General features: G+C 40.9%; 1 protein-coding gene across 5 annotated transcripts in view; it reads right to left on the bottom strand.

Annotated features, from left to right (window-relative positions):
- Positions 1-22868, bottom strand: part of TBC1D14 (TBC1 domain family member 14) — a 100228-nt gene that overhangs the window by 10766 nt on the left and 66594 nt on the right. For all 5 annotated transcript variants that reach the window (XM_005300284.5, XM_065597097.1, XM_042855500.2 and 2 more), the window contains 8 exons: positions 18284-18366; positions 16192-16309; positions 13066-13172; positions 11952-12032; positions 10304-10398; positions 8926-8997; positions 5853-5981; positions 2308-2417 (listed from right to left, as the gene is read on the bottom strand). In XM_005300284.5, the coding sequence (XP_005300341.1) occupies positions 2308-2417; positions 5853-5981; positions 8926-8997; positions 10304-10398; positions 11952-12032; positions 13066-13172; positions 16192-16309; positions 18284-18366 (795 nt within the window). The remainder of the gene's footprint in view (positions 1-2307; positions 2418-5852; positions 5982-8925; positions 8998-10303; positions 10399-11951; positions 12033-13065; positions 13173-16191; positions 16310-18283; positions 18367-22868) is intronic.

The raw sequence follows: 22868 nt of genomic DNA, 5'->3' as shown, positions 1-22868 counted from the left end.
ATTTGTTCCATGAATACTGTATAAGCACAATGTTGGAGCATTAACAGATAAATAGCACTTGAAGATCATTAACATATCCAACCTAGATTTCAATACAGACTCTATATTATATTCATGCTATTTGTGTAGTTTTGTGTTCAAGGTTTTCAAAAGTGATTGATGATCTGTAAAATGGGAATAATACTTCCCTACCACTTGTGGAACTCCTTACCTGAGGAGGTTGTGAAGGCTAGGACTATAACAGTGTTTAAAAGAGAACTGGATAAATTCATGGTGGTTAAGTCCATTAATGGCTATTAGCTAGGATGGGTAAAGAATAGTGTCCCTAACCTCTGTTTTGTCAGACGGTGGAGATGGATGGCAGGAGAGCGATCACTTGATCATTGCTTGTTAGATCCACTCCCTCTGGGGCACCTGGCATTGGCCACTGTCGGTTGACAGGATACTGGGCTAGATGGACCTTTGGTCTGACCCAGTACGGCCGTTCTTATGTACCACACAGGGATGTGGTGAGAATATATACATGCAAGCCTGAAGTGTTATGAGATCTACTGATCAAAAGCTCTATATAAGAGGTATTTTTATTTTAGGTGCCTCAGTTTTGGGGTATTTAAAATTAAACACCTCAAAGTGCTTGATTTTCAGAGGACAGGAAATCAACACTTTCTGAAAATCAGATCCCTCTAGGAGTCTCCAGTTGACCACACCAAAATAGAGGCACCCAAATTCATTTCTCATTTTAGACAGTCTGAGCCACTAAACGCCAAGGCATTTGCCAACCAAGTAGAATATTAAAAAAACGTTAACTGTGCACAACAAACCAACTGAACGGAATGTATGGTTAAGGCTGAAATGTAAAACCGGTTTAACCATTGGCAGAGATTTCTGGATGTAATCTGACCACATTTGAATGCTAATGTGGTTTTTCGGTCTCAAACAGTGAGTTTATCTAACCTAGTCACAGCACAAAAAAAACCTGACAATACAAACCTATCTAGGTTACTTAGCAGTACTTATAATCTGAGGAAGTCTCCTGCATTGATGCATGTATGGATTTACTGCGGCTGGTGTGCCAAACCCCCAACTCTGGGGGTGCACAGGTAGTTTAGGAAGGAGAAACCCTTTTACAATAAGGTGCCTCCACTTATATTAAAAGAGGTTATGTAGAGGATACATTAAATGTGAGAAGTTGTGATAGCACACACTGATTAACCATTTTTAACCTGCGCCAAATTTAACATTAAAATATTGTATTCTGATCCTGAGATTTCTATCAGGACGAATGGTTGAAATCTTGCTTGATCAGCCATTAATGAAATTTCAGCTGTATCCAAACCTAAACTTGCAAACAGTCCCCTTGGAGTTCTGAAGCCAACATACTTCCAAAACACCAGCAGCAGCCTCATATCCAACTACTCTCCTCACCCTGAAATTTGAAGGGGTTCAGATTTGTGGTTCCATTTCTAGTCAAAAGGCACTAACTGAAGGCAATTTCACATTTCAGAACACTTTCAATTGCCAGAAACCAACAGATACTCTTTTGTTCTCTCCTAACCTAACCAAAACATTATGTTCCTGTCTACACTTCAACTTTTAACTGGTCTGTACCAACTAGTGGCACAGTTGACTATAAACATGATTTGTGTCAACACACACCACAGTTAATACTGTGTTAATAACTCTGAAAACTAACCATAATTCATCCAACTAGATAGAGGCCTAAGACAACACATTTGTCTTCCCATAACCACTGATATATTGTTGTGTGGCCAAAAACTGTATAGCCATGCCTGTGCAACCTGTTTTTCTGGTTCTCCTTCCTTCCAGCTCTGTGCAGAAAATCCCATGCTGCGGCTCCCCATGTGCTGTTCTATATGCATGTCTCCCAGGCACTTTATCGCCTACTCATGCAGTATGGGATAGCTACCAGATTTTCCCAGAATGCAGATTCAAATGTGTGGTAGATAGGGAGGTGCAAATTCTGTTGAGAAGCAAGCTGATGCATGGACACAACTCAACCATGAGTATGATAAAAAGGTTAGATGAACGTCACAAACTGCTTATAGAAATACGTTTCTACTTATAGCATGGATAGGAGTTTGTTTCAATTTTAATATGAAAACTACATTTTAACAGTAGACAGTTTTGAAACAAAGTTATTTGCTGAAAGAAAGTACTTAAATAGAAATGCTGACTGAACCCTTACAAATTTTGTAAGCTCTTTGTCATCTATTATATAAACATGTATACGACGCTAAAAACTAATATGTACACATTGATAATTATACAGTACTCTGACAGTCTTACCAATCAATAAGATAGATGTCAGGAGTCAAGTTATTTTTTTTGAAGTGAGCAAACAACTTTGGCAGATTTTCCTCAAAGAATACCTCAAATGCTGCAAAATAGGTCAACATCTGGGAAAAACAAAAGAAAAATCATTAGATATTAGTTAACTTTTTTTTTTCTATTGAAGTTTTAAGGATCTTAATTTCAGGACTGCTTCTTGAAACAGGCACAAAATCCCAACAATATGAATTACACACGGTAAAGTACATAAGTCCTTTGTGTAAACATTTGTCTAAGTGCTGGCATGTGCATGTATGTTTGAGTTCCATTCCGTATATCCTCCTAAAGCTGTTCAATGGAAGAAATGATTGTTTTGGATCTAGGCCAGTTTCCTTTTGGAAAGGAAAACACCAGCAGGTGAAATAAGCAAATTTACTGGCTATTGCACTTAAATGTAATGGAAAATTATGATGATAACTTAAGACTGCTTTCTGTTAATGCAGTAATAATATTAGACTGAATGAATTCCAGTCCAAAGAATTTACAGCCAATAAAGTGAGGTTGGAAGCTAAGAAGTTTATTAACCCTTATTAGAGAGTTTATAATGACAGGTTATACTCTTACAGACAATTTTCACTCATAGTATTCCAAGTGATTTACGAAGGAGGGTAAACATCATATGCATTTTACAGGAGGGGAAAACAGAGAAGGCTGAAGGTCACTCTGCAAATCAGTAACAAAGATGGAAACAGAAACCAGGTTTGACTCCCAGTCCAATGCCCTACTAGACCTTTAATAGAAGGACAGAAATTGATTGTGAAATTTATGATTCAATAGCCAAATATAATACAAAACACAATATGATTTGTCACACAGGTTGAGAGGTAAACTATTAACGAGTTAAAAACAAAAGATTTGCTCTTTTCCTGCTCCTCCCCCATCCTGCCTTCTCTCAATCCCACTGGCTCAGCAAAGTTCATCCCCTCTTCTCCCCCTCTCTCCCCATTAATACATTTTTGGTTACAATATGTATTTACAATATTTCCTCCCTAAAATGGGAGGAAAAGACTGAGATTCTCCCAACACAAATACAACAGTTGTGGTGGAAACAAGAGTTCTGCTCGTATGACACAAGGGAAAGTGAAGTGGATGGAAGGAAGAATGGAAGCGAGTGCATTTTCTCTCTTTTTTTTAAAGTCCCCTTTAACCATTTGACAGACCCATTTTTCTTCTTTTCCATGTACATTCTGGAGCTTTTCTGTTTCAGCTGACTGGAGTGATAAGCAAACAGCTGGAAAACTGAGCCAAGGAGCACAAGAAGAACTTAGAGCAACCAATCAAAGAGCGATTACATGGCACAGAAATAATTATACAATAATTCTGCAAAATCCCTGCATTCAATGTGTCATTGATAAAAAGCTGTATGGTGAACATGAAAATCAGAACTAGAGTGCAGGGAATTGTGTAACTGGAGGAAAAACTGTCCAATTATGTATTAGTAACAGTACAGAATTCCTGCAGCTGGCTGTGAACTCTATTTCTCTATAATGTAATTAAAAAAAAAAATCTAAATGTAGGTCGGTAATGCAACGTCCAGTCCTAGCTTCTAAACTATCTTAATGCCAGTGCATACTAAAGCCTTTCACTTGCACAGCATTCCAGACACTATTTTATGTAACACTCTTACAATGGTCTGAAAAACATGGTGCTGTATTGCTTTCATTAGACAGACAGCCTTACTAGAATTGAAATAATAGCTGAAGGGTATTTTATCTTGATCCTGACTGATTAATTTGTAGGTATTTTTACTCAAGATTGTATGTAACAGTGTATTCTACCATTTTCTTAAATATATGTCATGTTTCAAATATTGTGACCACCACAAGAGCAGGGATGTATAATTTTTATTTATAAGTGGAATAAAGTGAAGCCCTGAAATGAATATGTAACTATAGACTCATGAAGTAACATGAATTCAATAAAACAATTACTCAACAAGCTACAAAAAAAAAATAATTAAATTACAAGAACTACTAGTAGTACTAATAGTGCTATGGCCATAAATTGAACATTTCCAGATAGTTTAGAAAATGTGAAGAATGCATGAATGTCAATTTCTCATTGTGGCAATCAAGATCTATTGAATTTACCTCTTGGATCAATAAATCTCATTTACCTTAAGAGAAGTTTAGTGTCAGATTATCATATCTGTTCCACAGATCATTGAACAGGCACAGTGGATCTGCACTGAATCTGGAAAGACGTCCCATCTCAAGCTCCCCATACTAACCATCAGAAAACATCCTCAATCATCCTATCAAGTCGATAACTTTTTCCTTATTACATCTTACTACATAAGGGTAACAAGATTTTCCCCAGGACTTTAATCTACGATAGGCAATTGGGGAATACTGTAGTGTTATTTCCACAAGCTCTCACCACCACTTTCCTAAAAGTATTTGTTTACTACACTTCCCATTTAGTCAATAGGGGCTAAAACTGATTTGTAGGGCAATAGTCCAGTGGGCTACCAAGGCACTAACTTTCCACTGGAAAAAAAAGTCGTTCTAGCAAGTATCACTCTGCTGCCAGCCTCCTGGGTAATGTATTTGTGTACATGAGCAACAGCAGTGCTCCCTCTCTATTGCTGGGTGCAGCCAACTGGAGACAGAACAAGATTGATCTTGCTGCTGCCAATGTGAATTGAGTTGCAACATGCCACATTAAAGGCTTCTACTGCTGATGAGTTTCAGGAATTGCAACAGAGCAGTCACATGTATCAGTCTCCTACTATACAAGGGCTAGGGAGGAAATGCTGACAGTCACTCCCACAGTGATCACTCTGTTACTGCTCCTTTTTTTCCCCCCACTTGAACTTTTAAGAAACCAGTATCTTATTTTTATGCATATACTTCTAGTTTAAAAAAGAAAAACAGGGAAGACGTACAGAACGTCATATTTCTTTGTCAAATAAAACGATTTTCAAAAAACTCATGAGGCAACTTAAGCAGATCTGTTAGAGCTACTACAACTGGAATTAAGTTTGGAAATTGTGGTATTTTCCACATGTAGTATGTTATACATGCCAGCTGGGAATTTCAAAGGAGCTTAAGGAAGTAAGGATTTGGTTGCCTAATCCCCTTAGCTACATTTCAAATCCAAGCTGACACAGCAATATATGAGAGAGAGAAATGGGGAACCTGATTCAAATTGTAAAGCATCAACAGTTTATTTTTAGCAACCTATTAGTTTGGGATAAAAACTGCCTTCCAATCAATTTTTGTAAGGCTGTTAATCTGATTTGGGCTCCCATTTACAATGCATGCATTAAATTGGTGCACTTAGAATAATCATGCTCAATCTCTGAGCATCACACAGTACTGGGCAGCTATTTCATTCAGTTTTCCCCTTTCAGTAAGTTTTATCTTTTAACTGTTGCTTTAAAAATAGAGGTTTGTTAGAACTTTGAAAAACAGACTATGAACCCTTGCTGAAGTTCTGTCTTGTACCTGAACAGATCTTCAGTAGAAGCATAAAGGAATTAGCGTTTCCTGTGTACTTACAAGGCCATGGTCCACTCGAAAAAATGCCATCTGACAGGGTTTATTCAGAAGGTTAGAAAAAGCAATGAAGGCATCTGCAGTATCCAAATTCAAGATCAACACTGCAGCTATGAAGGACATGCCCTGAACCTAAAGAAAGAAGATACAGTTACTGGTGAGTAACCTATTTCTACAAGAATGTTGCCTCTTCACAGTCATACTTGTGTGATGCACCACTGAGTTTTGTAAACCTTCCAGAAGGATGTGCTTATTGGGGCCACACAAGCATCCTCTCTCAGGACATCAAAATTTTCACAGCAGAGGTCCTAACAATGCCACAACCATCTCAGGTTTCAGAGTAGCAGCCATGTTAGTCTGTATCTGCAAAAACAGGAGTCCTTGTGACACCTTAGAGACTAACAAATTTATTAGAGCATAAGCTTTCGTGGGCTACAGCCCACTTTATCAAATGCATAGAATGGAACATATAGTAAGGCAATATATATACATACAGAAAACATGAAAAGGTGGAAGTTGCCATACCAACTCTAAGAGGCAACTGTCTGAAATGGGCCATCTTGATTATCACTACAAAGTCAACTGTCTGAAATGGGCCATCTTGATCATCACTAGAAAAGTTTTTTTTCTCCTGTTGATAATTAGCCTCTTAGAGTTGGTATGGCAACTTCCACCTTTCCATGTTCTCTGTATGTATACATCTTCTTACTATATGTTCCATTCTATGCATCTGATGAAGTGGGCTGTAGCCCACGAAAGCTTATGCTCAAATAAATTTGTTAGTCACTAAGGTGCCACAAGTACTCCTGTTCTTTTTACAACCATCTCAGTTTCCCCCCTGCTCCCCCCCAGTAAACCAAAGAGCCCTCGGGAAAAGGAAAGGATGAGAGAAGTGTGAATATGCAGAAGCAAGGCTCTCAAAGAACCAGTTACTTCTCCTTCTGAGGTGGCCTGTGCATGGTCCCACTTACAGGAAGCTGGGTTGTGGCGTTCACATTAAACAAGGACTGCTCTCCTGAAATATTAGAGTTAAACACTATGTTGAGAGAGAGTAGTACTGAATAAAGGCATAAATAGAACTACAAATAGCAGACCTATAGATCTCTGATGGAAATAATAGAGGCATGCCATCGATACTACTTTAGATCTGGGAGAGTGAGCCTTAAGTGAGTCCTTAGTAAGACCTTCAGGTACTAAGACTCACCCCAGCTAATGTGCCTCAACCATTTAGTTGACTACTATTGCATGGACATTTGCTGCAGTTCTGATCGCAGCATCAGATATTTCTGAAACTATAAACTTTGGCTCCAATTGTTTGGCCTTTTATCAGTTACACACACCTCTGTGGAAGACCTCCCATTTGAAGGGAAGAATCTCTTTTACCTGAAGATGGATGAAACACTAGAGAAAGAGAAGAATACCAAGACCACCGCCAGTGTTTGGGCTTCCTAAAACATGACCGGAGGACGAAGACTTACACTTCAGCCTCCTACCAGTGCCACAGTCATCATCTTAAGTCCACTGGATTTCTACCACCTTTAGTACCAGAAAGGGCAGCCTCTTCAACAAATGAAGTAGGGAAATAGGAAGCACTTCATATATCTGCTTTATCAGTGACTATTCATATGTTTTCCCTGTTTGCAAGACCTCAGACGTGGCATGTTACCTCAGAGTTCAGAGCCAGTTTAACATCTATTTCACTCCCTTCCTCTCTTCCCTTTGTGGATCCTTTCATTCATTTCTTTGCAGCATGGAGTGTAATTTCTATTCACTGCTAGTTGCGAGAGGTGATTTGGCTAACATATATAAAACCAATCCACTCTATGAGCTTGTCTACACACTGACTTTGTCCATACCAACTGGGCTGTAAATTCTAATGCACACCAGCATGTTGTGCACTACCTAGCCTATGTGGATCCTGCTGGCACACGCTAAAAGTTCCCAAATGCGCATTCATGTAGTCCTGTTTCTGACAGTATTATGTTAATGTGCACTAGGGAACATTTAGCGCACCAGCAGGGTCCACTGCCTTTAGAATTTACACTCCAGCTGGCATGGACTAAGGCACCATGTATTTGAGCGTTATGCTGCCTACCAACCACCCATTTCCATCCCTTTTAGGGACCTCTGGTTTCTGATCTGTCCAACAGATTTCTTATCCTGATTTCCCTGACAATGAAGCCAAAAATGATCTGATGCTGGATCCAGGGACCAGGCCTCCTCCATGAGGAAATCTTGGACCCTCTACTGCCAATCTAAGTAGGCCTGAGTTGTGAAGCTGCAGATGTTTAGAACAGTGGGTGTACATACTGGCCTCCAGAAACCGAGGACCATGAACTATACCATATATACGATATCTGCCCTTCTCCAGTTCCTCAGGAACCAGATCAGCCAAAAGTCACAGAAACAATTATTGAAACATGGAAAAAGAGGAAAAGGAAATTCTGGTTTGGGGTATTACCACCTCCTCCACTCACACCCTCCCAAAATTAACTGAACCAGAGCCATACTGAATGCTCTAATGTCCACACCTGGCCATGGAAAAAGAATTGAATGAAGCAGTTAGAGCCACACAGTCCTTTTATAACCTGCACTCTGACTGTTCAGTGGTGTGAGGGAGCTTACGCAGCCCCAATGGGCACAGCTTTACAGAATGTTCCAGAAGCTTTGCAGTGCCAGGGCACACATCCCAGAAGTGTGAACACAGAGGCCATCTTGAAGAAGAGATAAAATTTTAACAAGCTGTCACCTCAATAAGAGTGCAGTGTAACACAGTATGTGGTTCAGAGGAGTGACTTAACCAGATGGCTTGTATTTCAATTTTCATTCAGCACATATGTGCGCCCTAGATTTTGTGGAAGTCTTATCTCTACTTCATTAAAAACGTTCAAATCTAAGAATGTAACAGCAAACCATAACAGTGCACATATCCCTTGATACAACATTTTGTATAAAATGTACCACAAAATAACCAAGATGTACAGCAAAACCAAAAATCTTCACAAAATCATTTTAGAATAGTCTAGCAAGTGACCAGAAACACTCCCACATAATTGCAACATATAACTTCACTTACATAGCCAACATCAGGTCTGTAACACGTATAGGCGCCTAAAATACTGTGCAATGTGTCATGGTAAGGACCACCCTATAATGAAAAATAAAAAATTAATCATACAGCTTCTGTAAATATTCACAATCTGTGAGAAACTCCTAAGCTGTGTAGAGGATTTAGGGAATGTCTACACAGCAAAGAAAAACCCACAGCTGGCCCGTGCCACCTGACTTGGGCTCAGGCTCAGACTTTGGGGCTGCTTCATTCTTGTGTAGACTTCTGGGCTCACAAGATCCTAGTGCCTGGGCTCCAGCTGGAGCCCAGAAGTCTACACAACAATGAAACAGCCCTGCAGCCCAAGCCCCTTGGGTTTTTCTTTGCTGTGTAGACATACCCTTAGACACATATTCCATTAATTTTAATAAAAGAGGTTTCCAAATCCCCAGTGGTTCTCAAACTGTGGACTGGGACCTTAAAGTGGGTCGTGACCCCATTTTAATGGGGTCACCAGGGCTGGCCTTAGACTGTCTGGGACCCAGGGCTGAAGTCTGAGCCCCACTGCTAGGGGCAGAAGCCTGAGCTCCACTACCCTGGGCTCAGGCTTCAGTGGTGGTGGGGCTCAGGTTACAGGCCCCCCTGCCCAGGGTGGTGGGGCTCGGGTTTTGTCCCCCCGCCCGGAGCAGTGGAGCTCAGACAGGCTTCAGTCCTCCGTCTTGGGGTCATGTTGTAATTTTTGTTGTCAGAAGGGGGTCACGGTGCAATGAAGTTTGAGAACTCCTGCCCTAGACTGCTTTGAAATTTTTTTTTAAACTCTTTCAACTTTTATATGGAATGCATCACTGTAATGTCACTAAGGAACATCTTCCCACACCTATTTATTCCAAATGCATACAGTTCATCCAACAGGTTAACGACCAAAGTGCAAAAGGACACAAGCATTAGAAATTCACTACAGCTTTATGAATTGTTACATATTAGTATCAAGAAAGCCGAACACTAATCAAGTTGGTTTAGCTCTATCTATTAGACTAGCAGTAGGGTTGAGCCATGAAGAAAGGGATAGCAAGAACAGTCGCAACATATTAAGGAGGATTCCCATAAAAACTATGTTAATTTCAAGTCCTGAGAAGTCTTACAGGTTGCCATACATTACACTGAGCAGTCTTAGACTCTGCTGAAATCCTTTATACTTGTCATTCAGGAACACCAGATATTAATTTTACCACAAACTACTCATACATTTAAATACCAACATGCAAGTTTGCACTAAAGAAAACTTCTTCTACAAACATTTAGAACATAAAAAAAACCTATTTCAGTGTAAACTTTTCAAAAATTTGTTTTTACTACTTAAGTGTACATTGAAAAATATTGTGTGATTAAAAATTAAATCGCTTACTTGCTGGAAAATACAGAGATTGGGAAATGTTCTAGAAATATCCAGTTTTATTAATTCCAGACTTGCTTCCCTGTCTGCTGCAGAAAATCCAGCATCTGCAGAAATCAAAATAAAATTACAGTGTTTAACACCTTTTAATACACACACACACACACACACTCTGGCTTGAAGCAGTCCCATAGTGCAGGTTATTCCTGAATAAGTCTGAATGCAGTGATATCAGAGAGAAGATGTTAACGGTTGTGTAACAGTACTACTGCCAAGTCAGGGGGCATACACAAACCTGTGTACCATACTCTAGGATGCCGAGGGCCTGCAGTATTCCTCCTTTTGAAGGGCCTGCAGAGCAAGTAACCTCTCTGAAAAAGATTGTTTTTGCATAAGGGTAACTGAAATATAGGGGCTGACAACTTCTGTCCCACACCTCTAACTTCTTGCTAAAGGTTTTTTGGAAGGCACCTAAGTAAATTTTCTGCAAAAAACGTGAAAAAAGTGATCCCATGTCACACACACCGAGTAAATTTGGTATTCTGTACATTTAATTTGCCATTGCGTTTACATTTAAAGATGATGCAGAATTGTAATATTCCCCCAGCAACTTTTTAAATGAATTTTAAGCAAAGAAAACATGCACCTACAACATGAACTCTTCCCTCCCCCCCACCCCCAGTGTCCAAACATTCCTATCTATTCATGTTTTGTCTTTCCTACTGAGTATCATCATCAACTCTAACTGCCTGGGTTTTTGCAGTGAAGGCAAGATACAAGTTGCTGCTACCTAGCACTTACACTAACCACATGTTGATATCAACTCTGGACAATGAATAGTCAAAGAAGCTAAAAAACTATATTAGATACCATCCCTGTATTCTAAATAAGATATTTTAGTAGAACGGAACGTGGAGACTCCCATAAGAAACATTTTCACTTCGTTGTGAAATGCCCTTGTATAATGCACTCATGGTTCTGCTCAACATGTCTCCTTAGAGAGGTGGTCATCCTAGCAGATTAAAGTATTTTATTTCAAGCACCCAGATTTCCCCCCGCCCCCCTCATCTCTTCTCTCCACACCCAACCAACTGGAAAATCTCAACATGCTGAGTCTGTAACAACAGGCTTGAAGCTCTCTCATGGGAAGTAATGTTACACTGAGCTATTAAGAAAGCAATTTGCTATTACTAAAGTTTCAAAGAATTTAGATCCCCGAACTAGAGAAAGAGAAAGCAACACATCTTAAGGTATTACAACACAAACAGCAAATCTAAAATTTATTTAAGCCACTCATCCACAAATCTTTAAGCTATTGGTAAAGGAAGGTTTTGCGAAACAATTTTTTTTTTTTTTTTTTTAGTTATAGACAACTGAATTTAAAGATACTTTAAAAAGGAAAATAATGAAGTCAACTACAGCATGCAAGAGATTAACACTTCATTTAAAAACATTTTTACCCTCCTGCAGAAGTGTTTTTAATACCCCTTTACCAACCACATATCCCACACCTACTATGCTGATATTTCTTCCAGCTTTTTAAACTGTATTATTTTAGTTTAACATTTAGGAATGATTTTAAAACCACCGCCTCTTCATTTGGTAATGAAAAGAAAGTTATCACACAAAATGGAATAATATTTTGCCAAATAAAACATACCTTCACATTCTCCTTCAGAGCCTCCTGTGCTAAGTGATCGCCACCTCTCTTTGGCACGAGCCAAGCAAATATCATAGAGTTCTGAAAAACAAGTACTTTTTAAAATCCATCTTCAATTACTGATTACATGTCAGCATGCTAACAACCCCTACCTCCCCCCCCCGCAATAAGAAATAAAGTAAGTATCTGTAAAATAAAAAAAATAATTGAATTTTAGGTAAATTAGGGTGCTGGAAGCTTTGTTTCATCGGGGTATAATTTTGATGCAGTGAGCAGACGTAATCCTCTGGGTGGAACTGATTATATAAATATTTCTTCGCATTTGTTTGGGTAACATACTTCTGCCACTCAAAATTCCACCCAGAACTATGACAATTAGCTCACAAACTCTTCCAATTCCATCCTATAGCAATTTCTGAGGTACACTAAACAGCCACAGAAAAGGCATATGCAGTAGAAGGAAACCACAAGAATATAGGCAAATCCACAACATTTCCCCTTTTGTCACCATTTTGGAATGGTTTAAAAAAAAAAAAAAAGACTGAAAAAATAACATAGTACAAAATCAAGGAAACAGACTAATGTATTACTGATATCATCACTAATGAACATGCGGGAAAGAGGACTAATTCCATACCAGGTTTTGTTTCCAAGTTAGTCTCTCCTTTACTCACAAACCAAGTGTCTCACTTCAGAATAAAACCAGTATGTGCACACCCACAGGCACTACATAATTAACAGTAATTATATGAAATATCTTATTTTCTGTTGACTCTGAAATGGGGTTGTTAACTCTGAACATCTTTATTTATCAAAGCAATGCGCAGCAATAATATTCCAGGTCTATGACTCAGACTGAGCAGTGGAATAAAAATAAAACAAATTTCCTAGAACACCCCCAAAATTAAACACCCCATGCGGAATAAGAAAGACTGTATGCACTGTGGAGCAAAACACATGGTATCCTTAAATGAAAGCAAAGTACAAGTGACCATGACTTCATCGTTCCCCCAAGTTCCGACACATTCTAACTAAATGGAAGTCTCTCTGCTAAAGCATGATTTATTTATTGATCAGTGTCTCAAAATGCAGACAGAATACATGTCAGTCTCACCATGGGTGATATTTAACTCATTGCCGATTGCCAAGCTCCAGACTTTGCCTCTCACGCTTGGAGGAATACCTTGCCACCACAATTCTCGAACTTTACGGGAGCAGCACCTGTTTAAAATAAAATGTGTTATACTGAACTATAGGTAGGAGAAGGTGTTGTAACTGCATTGGAGGATTCAGGCCCAGGTGTAGGTCAGCCTGCCATGGGCCCCCTGAGAAATCAAACAGGGATTGTGCAGCATTCATTCATGCTTTTGTACTATCTAAACTTTGAACTTTGTTTTAATATTATCTTCTTCCTCAAACTGAAGGCTTTTGACGGGAACCCTGCAACCAAGACTGCTAGAAATCTGCCACTCTATATGGGCCAATGTGAGAGAGACAGAGACAGAAAGTGCGCAAGTGGGGAGGGAGGATTAGGAGAAGTCATCCCTGATTTTCCATTGCATGAACTAGAGTCTGGACAAACCCAGGTCTGCAATATAAGATATTTTTCCATTCCAGTGATAAAAGATTATCTTCTCCCTCATTCAAAACCCTGCCCATGAGATGAAAAATTTCCAACTGTTAAGCTGCGTGGACTCTCCAGGGGCAAAAAGCACTGTACGTGGCTGCAACACGTGAAGTAGCAAATTTGGAGATGGAGACAGCAAGAGTCAAAAACATGTAAATGAAACAGTTCTAAACCATATTAAATTGATGGCCAATAATCCTAAGGCTGCTGTAAGGAAGATTGGGGAAGCATTCGACCACCAGGGGCAAGTGTGCTTAAGGGGGAGGCAAAACCATGAAAAATATTCACTTAAAAGCAGACTGCTGTATTAACCACTGAACCAAATGGATTTATTTTGATCACAATATTCCATTTTTCACATTTCTAAGGATCAGTAAATTGACAAGAAAGGCACTAACCAAAAGTCTATGTTATGCTTTGGTATAAACTAGAAATGGTAAGCTTTCAAAGCCTTTGTTGGTGGGATTGACTGCTTTCTTTTACAAATGTCAGTTGAAAACAAGAGTTTGAGAGACAAGTAAAATTAGGACTCTTTCAACTATTAAAACAGATTTAAATTTTTAACTGGTTTTTAATTTCTTCTTTCAGTTCTCTAGAAATTCCTTCATCATCAAGTACCCGACACATTTCAATACACAGCTGCCCAGGATGTTTTTAATCTTTTATTTGGTACGATCATGCATACTTTACTTGTGGGGGTAATTTAATTCTGCATCATTGTGCACATTCAGAATTCATGTCCCCTGCAGATTTTTTTTCCCTCTGCAGAAAATACATTCTGCTGGAGAGGTGCTGCAGTTACGCCTTTTGCCCACCAAGGGCTACTGTGACACCAGAACAGAGAGCAGCTGGCTCACTGGCAGTAGCAGCCAGCAGCGTTTCTCACAGTGCCCTGCCCACTGGTCCAGGTTAGAAGGCATGGGATGCAGGGGTCGAAGGAGGGGGGGGGGGGCGGGGAATGAGAGAGAAAGAGAATGGGGCACATGAGCTTGCTGGGGGTGGTCACAGACTGCTATTCAGAAAAACTAATGGAGGGGACAGACTGGGCAGGGGATGAATGGGCATGGGGTGCAGGGACACCTGGGACAGAGAAAGATGTGCCTGACTGGGAGAGGCTAGGGGTCAACCAGGGTCTGCATGTGGAAGGCTCCCCAACTCCCTAACAATCCCTCCCTTCCCCTTCCCCTCTACCCTGTTCCATACTTCTCCCACCCAAACCCAGCAAGCCTCCAGGTTCACTCCCAGGCTCCTTCCCAGCAACTACTTTCCTCTCCCTCAGCTCCTCCAATACCCTGGAGTCCCCCCAAGCCTTTGCACTGCTTCTGAGGGATGCAGGAAATATGTTTCTGCATTGTAGTTTAAATGAATTCTTATTCAAAATACTGTATTAATATGCCTAATAAGGAATCTAGTTGTCAAAAAACATGTCCTGAATCTTTTTTGTCCTCTGTATTGTTATAGATATACTTGCTGGCAGATACTTTGAAATAAATTACCAAAATAATTGAAACTGTCAAAATAACACAATATAATCATGCCAAATAAAATATGCAGAATTTTAAAACATTGCGTACAGAATTTTTAATTTTTTTGCCAAACAATTCCCCCAGGAGTAAAAGTTCCATTCAAAGTCAAATAAGGAGAAATGAAACAAATAAAACCCTTAAAAAACGTGAACAGCTGAATGTAGCTGTTATGGTAGGCAAGACATTGATGTTTTTAGGCATGCTAACTGCCTGCACTGTGTCTTTTAAAAAGTGTTAGTTCTGAAAAGAGGGGTTTGGAGGTTTTATTTTAATTTTTTTACTATTGTTTTCCGTATTTTCCCCCCGTCGCCACTTGGTTTGGCATACATGGTGTATCCCACTGTAAATTAAGAGGCTTAGTAACATCATACCTGTGCTTAAATCTACAGACACATCTGGGAATACACCATCAAAAGCCCAAGCAGTCATGGAGAACCAAGTCCTGACAAATGGATGGCTATAAGTGTTACGTTTTCTAGTAGCTTTCTAACAGAGGTCCCAGTCACCAACCACTCCCTGATCTTAGATTATTTTTGAACATCACAGCTGTATACGACATGCTGAAAAGGTTAGAAGAAGTGGACAGGAATTAAAATTCCCACACCAAAAACTAAAGCAAGATTCAGAAACTCACTACTTTTCATTAACAGCAGTAAGAGAGAAGTGGTCATTGTGATGAAGCATGTCTCAAACATGGGTTTTATTCTATATGCAAGGGAGACCATAAATTAATATGCTCAAGCTAGTTTAAATTATACGGCTATCTACAACTGTAGTCAGGAAACGGATGGCTACATGGCTCTATGTAATAGTACGTTATACACATAGTTATGTTCAGTCGAATTGTCTAATTTCTTAAACTCTATTAAAGGTAATAAGGAAACGGAATTAACAAAATCCCCATCATCTTTGGCAGCACCACCTGAATGCCTTCCTTAAACAGACCAATTCCCTTTGCAAGTCACCTTTGACTGCTATACACACTAGCTTCTAGCACTGTTGAAATAAAGTGATCTTGACTAATCCCTTAACTTCTCAGGATACAGGAAGTTACCGTTAAGCACAATATAAAAACACTGTGTCTTACATTGTTTCCCAGTTGGGTAAGATTTCATTGTTCCAAATTAAAACTGCATTGCCAATGCTTTCTTCCAGTCTACATCGTTCTTCCAGTTGTTTCTTTCTCCTCTGGGCTTCTTTAAGCTCTGAAAAAAAGAAAATGACAAAGTCAATACAGGTAATACAAAAGGTAATATTTAAAAAAAGCTAAGAGCCATTAATGCTTCATGGCCATAAAAATTCAACCTGTATATGCCTGAAATCACATTCACCCGCTCAAGCAATTCCAAAGAACATCCTAGACACACTACAATTTTCAGAAGTAATATAGTTATCAGGGCTGCAGAGAAGAAATGGAGTTGGAATGGCTGTAGAGAGAAATGAAGGTGAGCCTCAATCTTTAGCTGGAGATGAACATTTCTTTGGCCCTATACACAGTGTAGGAGTGCTTGTCCAATAAGCATAGCCTGGATGGCATACTTGTGTCAAGGGGCAAAAACTGCCTACAGTACAAGCAGAGAGAGGAGAGGCGCAGCACTACCTGGGATTGGTACCTGAGAAATGGATACAGTGATATGGTGCTGCACGAACAAAGGGAAGATTACGTTTACTGTTAGGCAAAAGACACTCAAAACCCCTACAGTAAATACTTTCAGTAGAGAATTAGAGCAGGCACCAAGCAGATACTTGGTTCACATCACTACATGTGGTCCTAGGCATGCTGTCCAGCAGGCTGGACATCATCTCCAAGGTCTTGGACATGAACAAATATTCAGAAGACCCAGTCTCAGGCTGTCCATTGTTACCATACTCTGTTTGCTTCCCTGCATTGGGAAATGGTGGTGGGCAGTCAGACCTGGAGTCTGCGTGGCAGAGTGAATCCGCTATTCACAGTGCCAGCTCCACCTCGAGTTCACAGCACAGCAGGGGAGAGGCTGAGGTATTTCCACTACCAAACAACTGCAGATAAGGAAAACCACTAGCAGAGCCGGGGGCACATATACCCATGTCAGTGAAGAGGACAGAGATTACAATACAAAATCAAAAGTGCAGTGTTTTTGTAAAGATTCCCCTCAGAGTATTTAAGCCATGGGATGTTTTTTTCTGACATGTACTGACAAAGAACCCTGCACTCATCCAATAAGATCCCATTTAAAATATCCCACCTGAGGGATGCATTTCAATATAGTTCAGTATTAGAAAGCAATTAAATACAATGGCCAATGATTTTTCAGTGGGTTTGTGGAATCATGGAATTAGTAACTGTCACACAACTTTAGCTCTTCTCTGGAGGATTATAGCTTCTTTTTTGATAGACCATCTGGGGAAAAGTGTCTGGATTCCTCTAGACTGAGGGGCTGCAAAAGCACCACAACTGGCTGGTGGATAATTCCCCCAGCTCAGACGACGCTGTATACTTCTCTCCTTGCAGCCACTGGCCTAATGGTAATCTCCACAGCCATTTGGAGATGCTGTACTGAGGAACAGGCCACAGGCAGCCCAGTTAAGGCCACTGTAAATTAGAGCATCCTATAATTTAAAATAAATAAAATAAGCCTTTAATTTATGTCAGGGGTCGGCAACATTCGGCACATGACTCGCCAGGGTAAGCACCCTGGCGGGCCGGGCCAGTTTTATTTACCTGCTGACGCGGCAGGTTCGGCCGATCGCGGCCCCCACTGGCCGCGGTTCGCCATCCCGGGCCAATGGGGGCGGTGAGAAGCGGCGCGGGCGAGCGATGTGCTGGCCGCGGCTTCTTGCCGCTCCCATTGGCCCGGGATGGCAAACCGCGGCCAGTGGGGGCCGCGATCGGCCGAACCTGCCGCGTCAGCAGGTAAATAAAACTGGCCCGGCCCGCCAGGGTGCTTACCCTGGCGAGCCGCGTGCCGAACGTTGCCAACCCCTGATTTATGTCATGCTCCATCAGCCCACAAACTGACCTAGAACCTGAGTAGCGAAAGGATCATTTAAAACTACCTTTGCCCATTTTCCTGGATTGTACTTTCTATAAGGGGCAGCACTGAATCTCTTTGTCATATTAAAAGGGCAGATATTGAGGCAAGTATATTTTTAGATTTAACATCCCTTTACATTTCCTGATGTAAGAGTAAACCCATCACCTCTTTTTTTTGCTTGCACCACCATTTCTTCGTACTGTTGTCTATGTTTCTGTGCTTCTTCTGCTGGTTTTGCAGGGAGGTTCCTTGATTTAAAAAAAAATGTAATTTTAGTTTGGCATGCATAACTTTAAAATCTCTGGGCAAAGTAAGGCAGAAGCATAATACTGCGACTTGTCAGTTTTTTGGGGAGATTTTTCCACAAATGACAACAAAAGATAAGGAAAGAACACTGACAGCATACAATCATTCTACACAGAAAAAATGCTGAGTAATTTCCTTTTGTTTTGTAATTTGAGCACTCTTCAGTGAACACACTGAATAATTTTCGCAAGCCAATAGAATATACTAATGCTTATCCAGTTTACGTGTTTAAGGCTGCTATACTGAATCAGAGTATTTTCTACAGCTACTTGTCAAGGATGCAAAATTTTCATTCTATCCACCTTCTTTCTTCCTGTCACAGATCCTCAGTACACAGAAAGAACAGGAGTGCTTGTGGCACCTTAGAGACTAACATTTATTAGCGCATAAGCTTTCGTGGGCTACAACCCACTTCTTCGGATACTCCTGTTCTTTTTGAGGATACAGACTAACATGGCTGCTACTCTGAAACCTGTCAGTACACAGACTCCACCCACATCCCCTCCTTTACCTGTGCAGTCACATCTCCCAATTCTAACTAACTCTCTCCCTTCTGCTCTCAGAGACCTTCCTCCCTATTTCAAAACTCTGTCCCTAATTCCTCTCCTCACTCCTCCAGTTGCAAGGGTCCCCTGTTCCCCACCACTACTAGCTAATCACTGAACCCTAGGCCAACAATTTGGTGTTAGTTCAATTACTAAAAGCCCGGATTATATTCTCACTGCACAAAAGCCCATTGTCATACAAAGATCTTTATTAACTTAGAGTTAATGCTGCTGAAGTAATTAACATAAACCATTATACAAAATATACTACAGCATTATCCAAGTATTAAGACAGGAAGTGACTAATAAGTTTGTATGTATTCTATTATCCTTTACAGTTTATACATTTAGTTAATACTGACATGTGACAATATTACCTCACTCATCTGGTCTCTAATTCACCTTACACATTCCTTTAACAACTCTTGCTCAGAAGACAGCTATCCACTCTCAACATACACATCAACATAGATATGTTTGAACATCTAAGTCATTAATTCCATAATTATTATATTTGTGATGTATATAAACTAAAAGCATTCATAATATGTGTCTTGTGGCTAAGAGTCAAGGTTGTTATAGGAATGGCTAAGATGAGTTTTCGTGCAGCCATGTATCTTTAACCATGTATATGAAACTACAAAGGTAATAGGTTATTCTACATAAGTCACTTCCTGTCTTCTTAATGCCTTGCTTTCTTACAGGTGATGCTGTAGCTCTATAAGTTGCATAATGGTTGAAAGGGAAAACAGGGAAGAGAGGGAGTACACAGGGTTCACTGAATTGCCAAATAATCCCATTTAAATTTTTTTGGGGGGGAGGATCTTCTCACTTAACCTATGCCTCAGGTATTAGCCATACAACGTGTGCCATGATTAAGGTTTGTGCCTTCTGAGGGTGTTAAAAGTAGAGGGATCCAAAGAAAACATTAACAGCAAGTTTACATTTAAGAGTTTTTCTTCTTCAACTTCCCCACTCCCTGAAGTAGGCCTTGGAAGGGGAATACAGATGACCCCCAGGCTGTGCTCTTTGAGGAAGAGGAAGCAAGGAAGTATGCTGTACTGTCAGGGGAGACAATGGCAACACAGCAGAATGCCTAGGCCACTGCCAGTACTGAAATATCAATTATTTTGCTTATTGCTCAAAACACCTGTAAGGCCTTTGTAGGAATTTAGCTTAACTAAGGCAAAGTTAGGAGGGAGGGGGAAGCAATCACAAGGAGCGAGCCTAACTCTGCGCCCTTCCTGATACGCTGGGGTAAGCATCTGTGAAAAACAAAGTCTCTCTATATTTGACTTCTGGTTTGTGTGCGTCGGGACTCATGAGACTGCAGACTCTGCAAAACCACATCTGTATAACTAACAGCTTAAAAATGCTTGCTTGATTGTTTTTCTTGGATTGACATGTTGATGTGATTGTAGCAGTTACTAACAAAGGGAGTAGACAGGTCTGAGGAATTTGGATTTGACTATCTGAATGTGACTTGGAATCCCCAGTGACAGGCAGATAGCTGACCACTTGAGCCTTGTCATTTGACCACTCAAGACCCCTCCAAACCATGGGTAACTATTGTTTGGGGGTGCTTTATAACGTATTGTATTTGTATGTGCTTGAGACTAAATAAAGCAGCAGCTTCGAGTGAAGGCATTCCTGTGAGAGTGCAGGAGACTAATAAAATAAAGGCTTTAAGTGAAAGCACTTGACTTTGTGTGATTTATACCAACCATCTAGCAGACGGAGGTGCTGGGTCTCTACTGATTTATTTCCTAACACTGCCTTGCAGAGAGTAAAATTACCAAGCATTCTGGGTTTAGGAAACCCCAGGTAACAGTACCATAATGAGGAGGATCACTGAACCAAAGGAGATATCCACAGACAAAGCTTGGACCAGAGCATAATTCCTGGTGAAGGTGCATATTGATCCCCAAGTAGCTGCTTTGTATATTTCTGAAAGGGTGATTCCCTGTATGGAGGCTACTGAAGCCACTGGGGTGCTCATAGAATGGGCCCTGATGGTTTGAGGAGAAGGGGCTTTCATATGATCATAGCAAAGGATGATGTAGGAGAAAATCCTTTTAGAGAGTCTTTGGGGGGAAAAATACTTTCCCCTTCATTCTTTCAGCACTAGCCACGAACACCCTTGGGGACTTTTGAACGGGTGCTGTTCTGTGCAGGTAGAAGGCTGGAGTCCTATGCATGTCCAAGGAATGGAGTCTTGTCTTCTCCATGCTGTGGTGAAGCTTAGCGTAAAACACTAGAAGGTGAACAGTCTGGTTAGGGTGGAACTCAGAAGGCCACTTCAGGTATGAACTCTGGATGTAGCTTCAAAGAAATCTTGTCCTTATATACAGTTTTTCACAAGGCAGGTCCACCACAGGGACCCCCCAAGCTCCCCAACCCTTCTAGCAAAGGCAACTTCTGTCAACAAGGCAACTTTCAAAGAAAGGTACAAGGGGGGTGAATAGAAGGCCAAAAGTTTGAACGGTGGCCTCATGAGAACAGAGAAGACAAGGTTCAGATTCAGACAAGGACTGGTTTCAGAGCTGGGGGGGGGGGAGGAGAGGAGAGAGAGAAGAAGTGTCCTTATGACACCCTTCAGTAACTTTGTATTAGTAGGATGATTAAAGCTTGAGTAGCCCTCTACCTGATTACCAAGGAAGTAGAATTATGGCAAGAAAATCATACACCAGTGGTTCTCACCACTGCACCAGGAAGGCATCCCCTCTGGAGCCGAGGCCTTAGATGCCTGGGGAAGTAGTAAGCCAGGCACTTTGTTATGCTGTGTTGCGATATCCAAAACATGACCACCCCCACCCTGCCACCATTGTTGGAAGATGTGCTGTGCTGTTGATCGGTGGCGTTCCCATATCTGGTCCATATGTAAATGCCTGCTGAGGCTGTCTGCCAGGGAATTCATCACTCCTGGGATGTGTACTTCTGAGAGTATGATTCTGTGCCTGATGCACAAATTCCAGAGGTGGACTACCTTTTTGGGGGGTGGGGGAGGGAGAATCTTGCTCTTTCCTTCTTGTTTATATAATAGATAGGTGGTTGTCCAAATGTGTATGGACTGAATGATGGGTACGAAGCCTGCAAGCCATTCCGAAACTGCTCAAAACTTGAACAGGTTGATATGTAGTCTGGATGGATTCCTGAGGGGACCAGGAGCCTTGGGCTGTCTGGTCATCAAGATGTGCTCTGCATCCTAGCAGGAAGGCATCCATGATGAGTGCCTTTGTAAGTGCTGCAAGAAGAAAGAGCCACTCCCCCCCTCTCCCCTCCAACATCCTACATGGTATTTGGGGGATAGGTTGTCCATAACCAGATTTGAAGGCACTTTAGTTGCAGTCATGCAAATGGAGTGACACAGGTACACAGAGTCATGTGGCCTAAAAGGATGAGGCAGGATTGGGCTGAAGAGTGAAGGCTAAGGCGAAGCTGGTTGAGGAGATCCCTCATGGTGAGGAATCGGTTGTGAGGTAAATAGGCCCTTCCTGTGACTGAATTCCACCCCAATTAATACTGTGTTTTGTGTGCGTGTCAACATGAACTTGTCTAAATTTACTTGGAGTTCTAATGAATGAAATAGTTGGGAGTGCAGTGATGGTTGTTGCTTGTACCTATTGGCATGACTGATCCATGAGCAGCCAATCACCCAGGAAATATCAATCTTCCTTGTCTACAAAGAGATGCGGCCACCACTGCAAGAACTTTCATAAACACCCTTGGGGCCATCAAGAAGCTGAAGAGGAATACCTTGCATTGAAAGTGCTCTTGGCCCACTGTGAAGAGCAGAAAACTTCTGATAGCAGGGGGAATATCCAAATGAAAATATGCATCTTTCAAATCAAGGGCCATAAACCAGTCACATGAGTAAAGGGAGGGTATTAAAGGCCAAG

Source organism: Chrysemys picta, chromosome 5, assembly GCF_011386835.1.
Source record: "Chrysemys picta bellii isolate R12L10 chromosome 5, ASM1138683v2, whole genome shotgun sequence".
Classification (NCBI taxonomy): domain Eukaryota; kingdom Metazoa; phylum Chordata; order Testudines; family Emydidae; genus Chrysemys; species Chrysemys picta.
The sequence above is the reverse complement of the archived record's forward strand: the minus strand, read 5'-3'. Positions and strand labels throughout refer to the sequence as shown.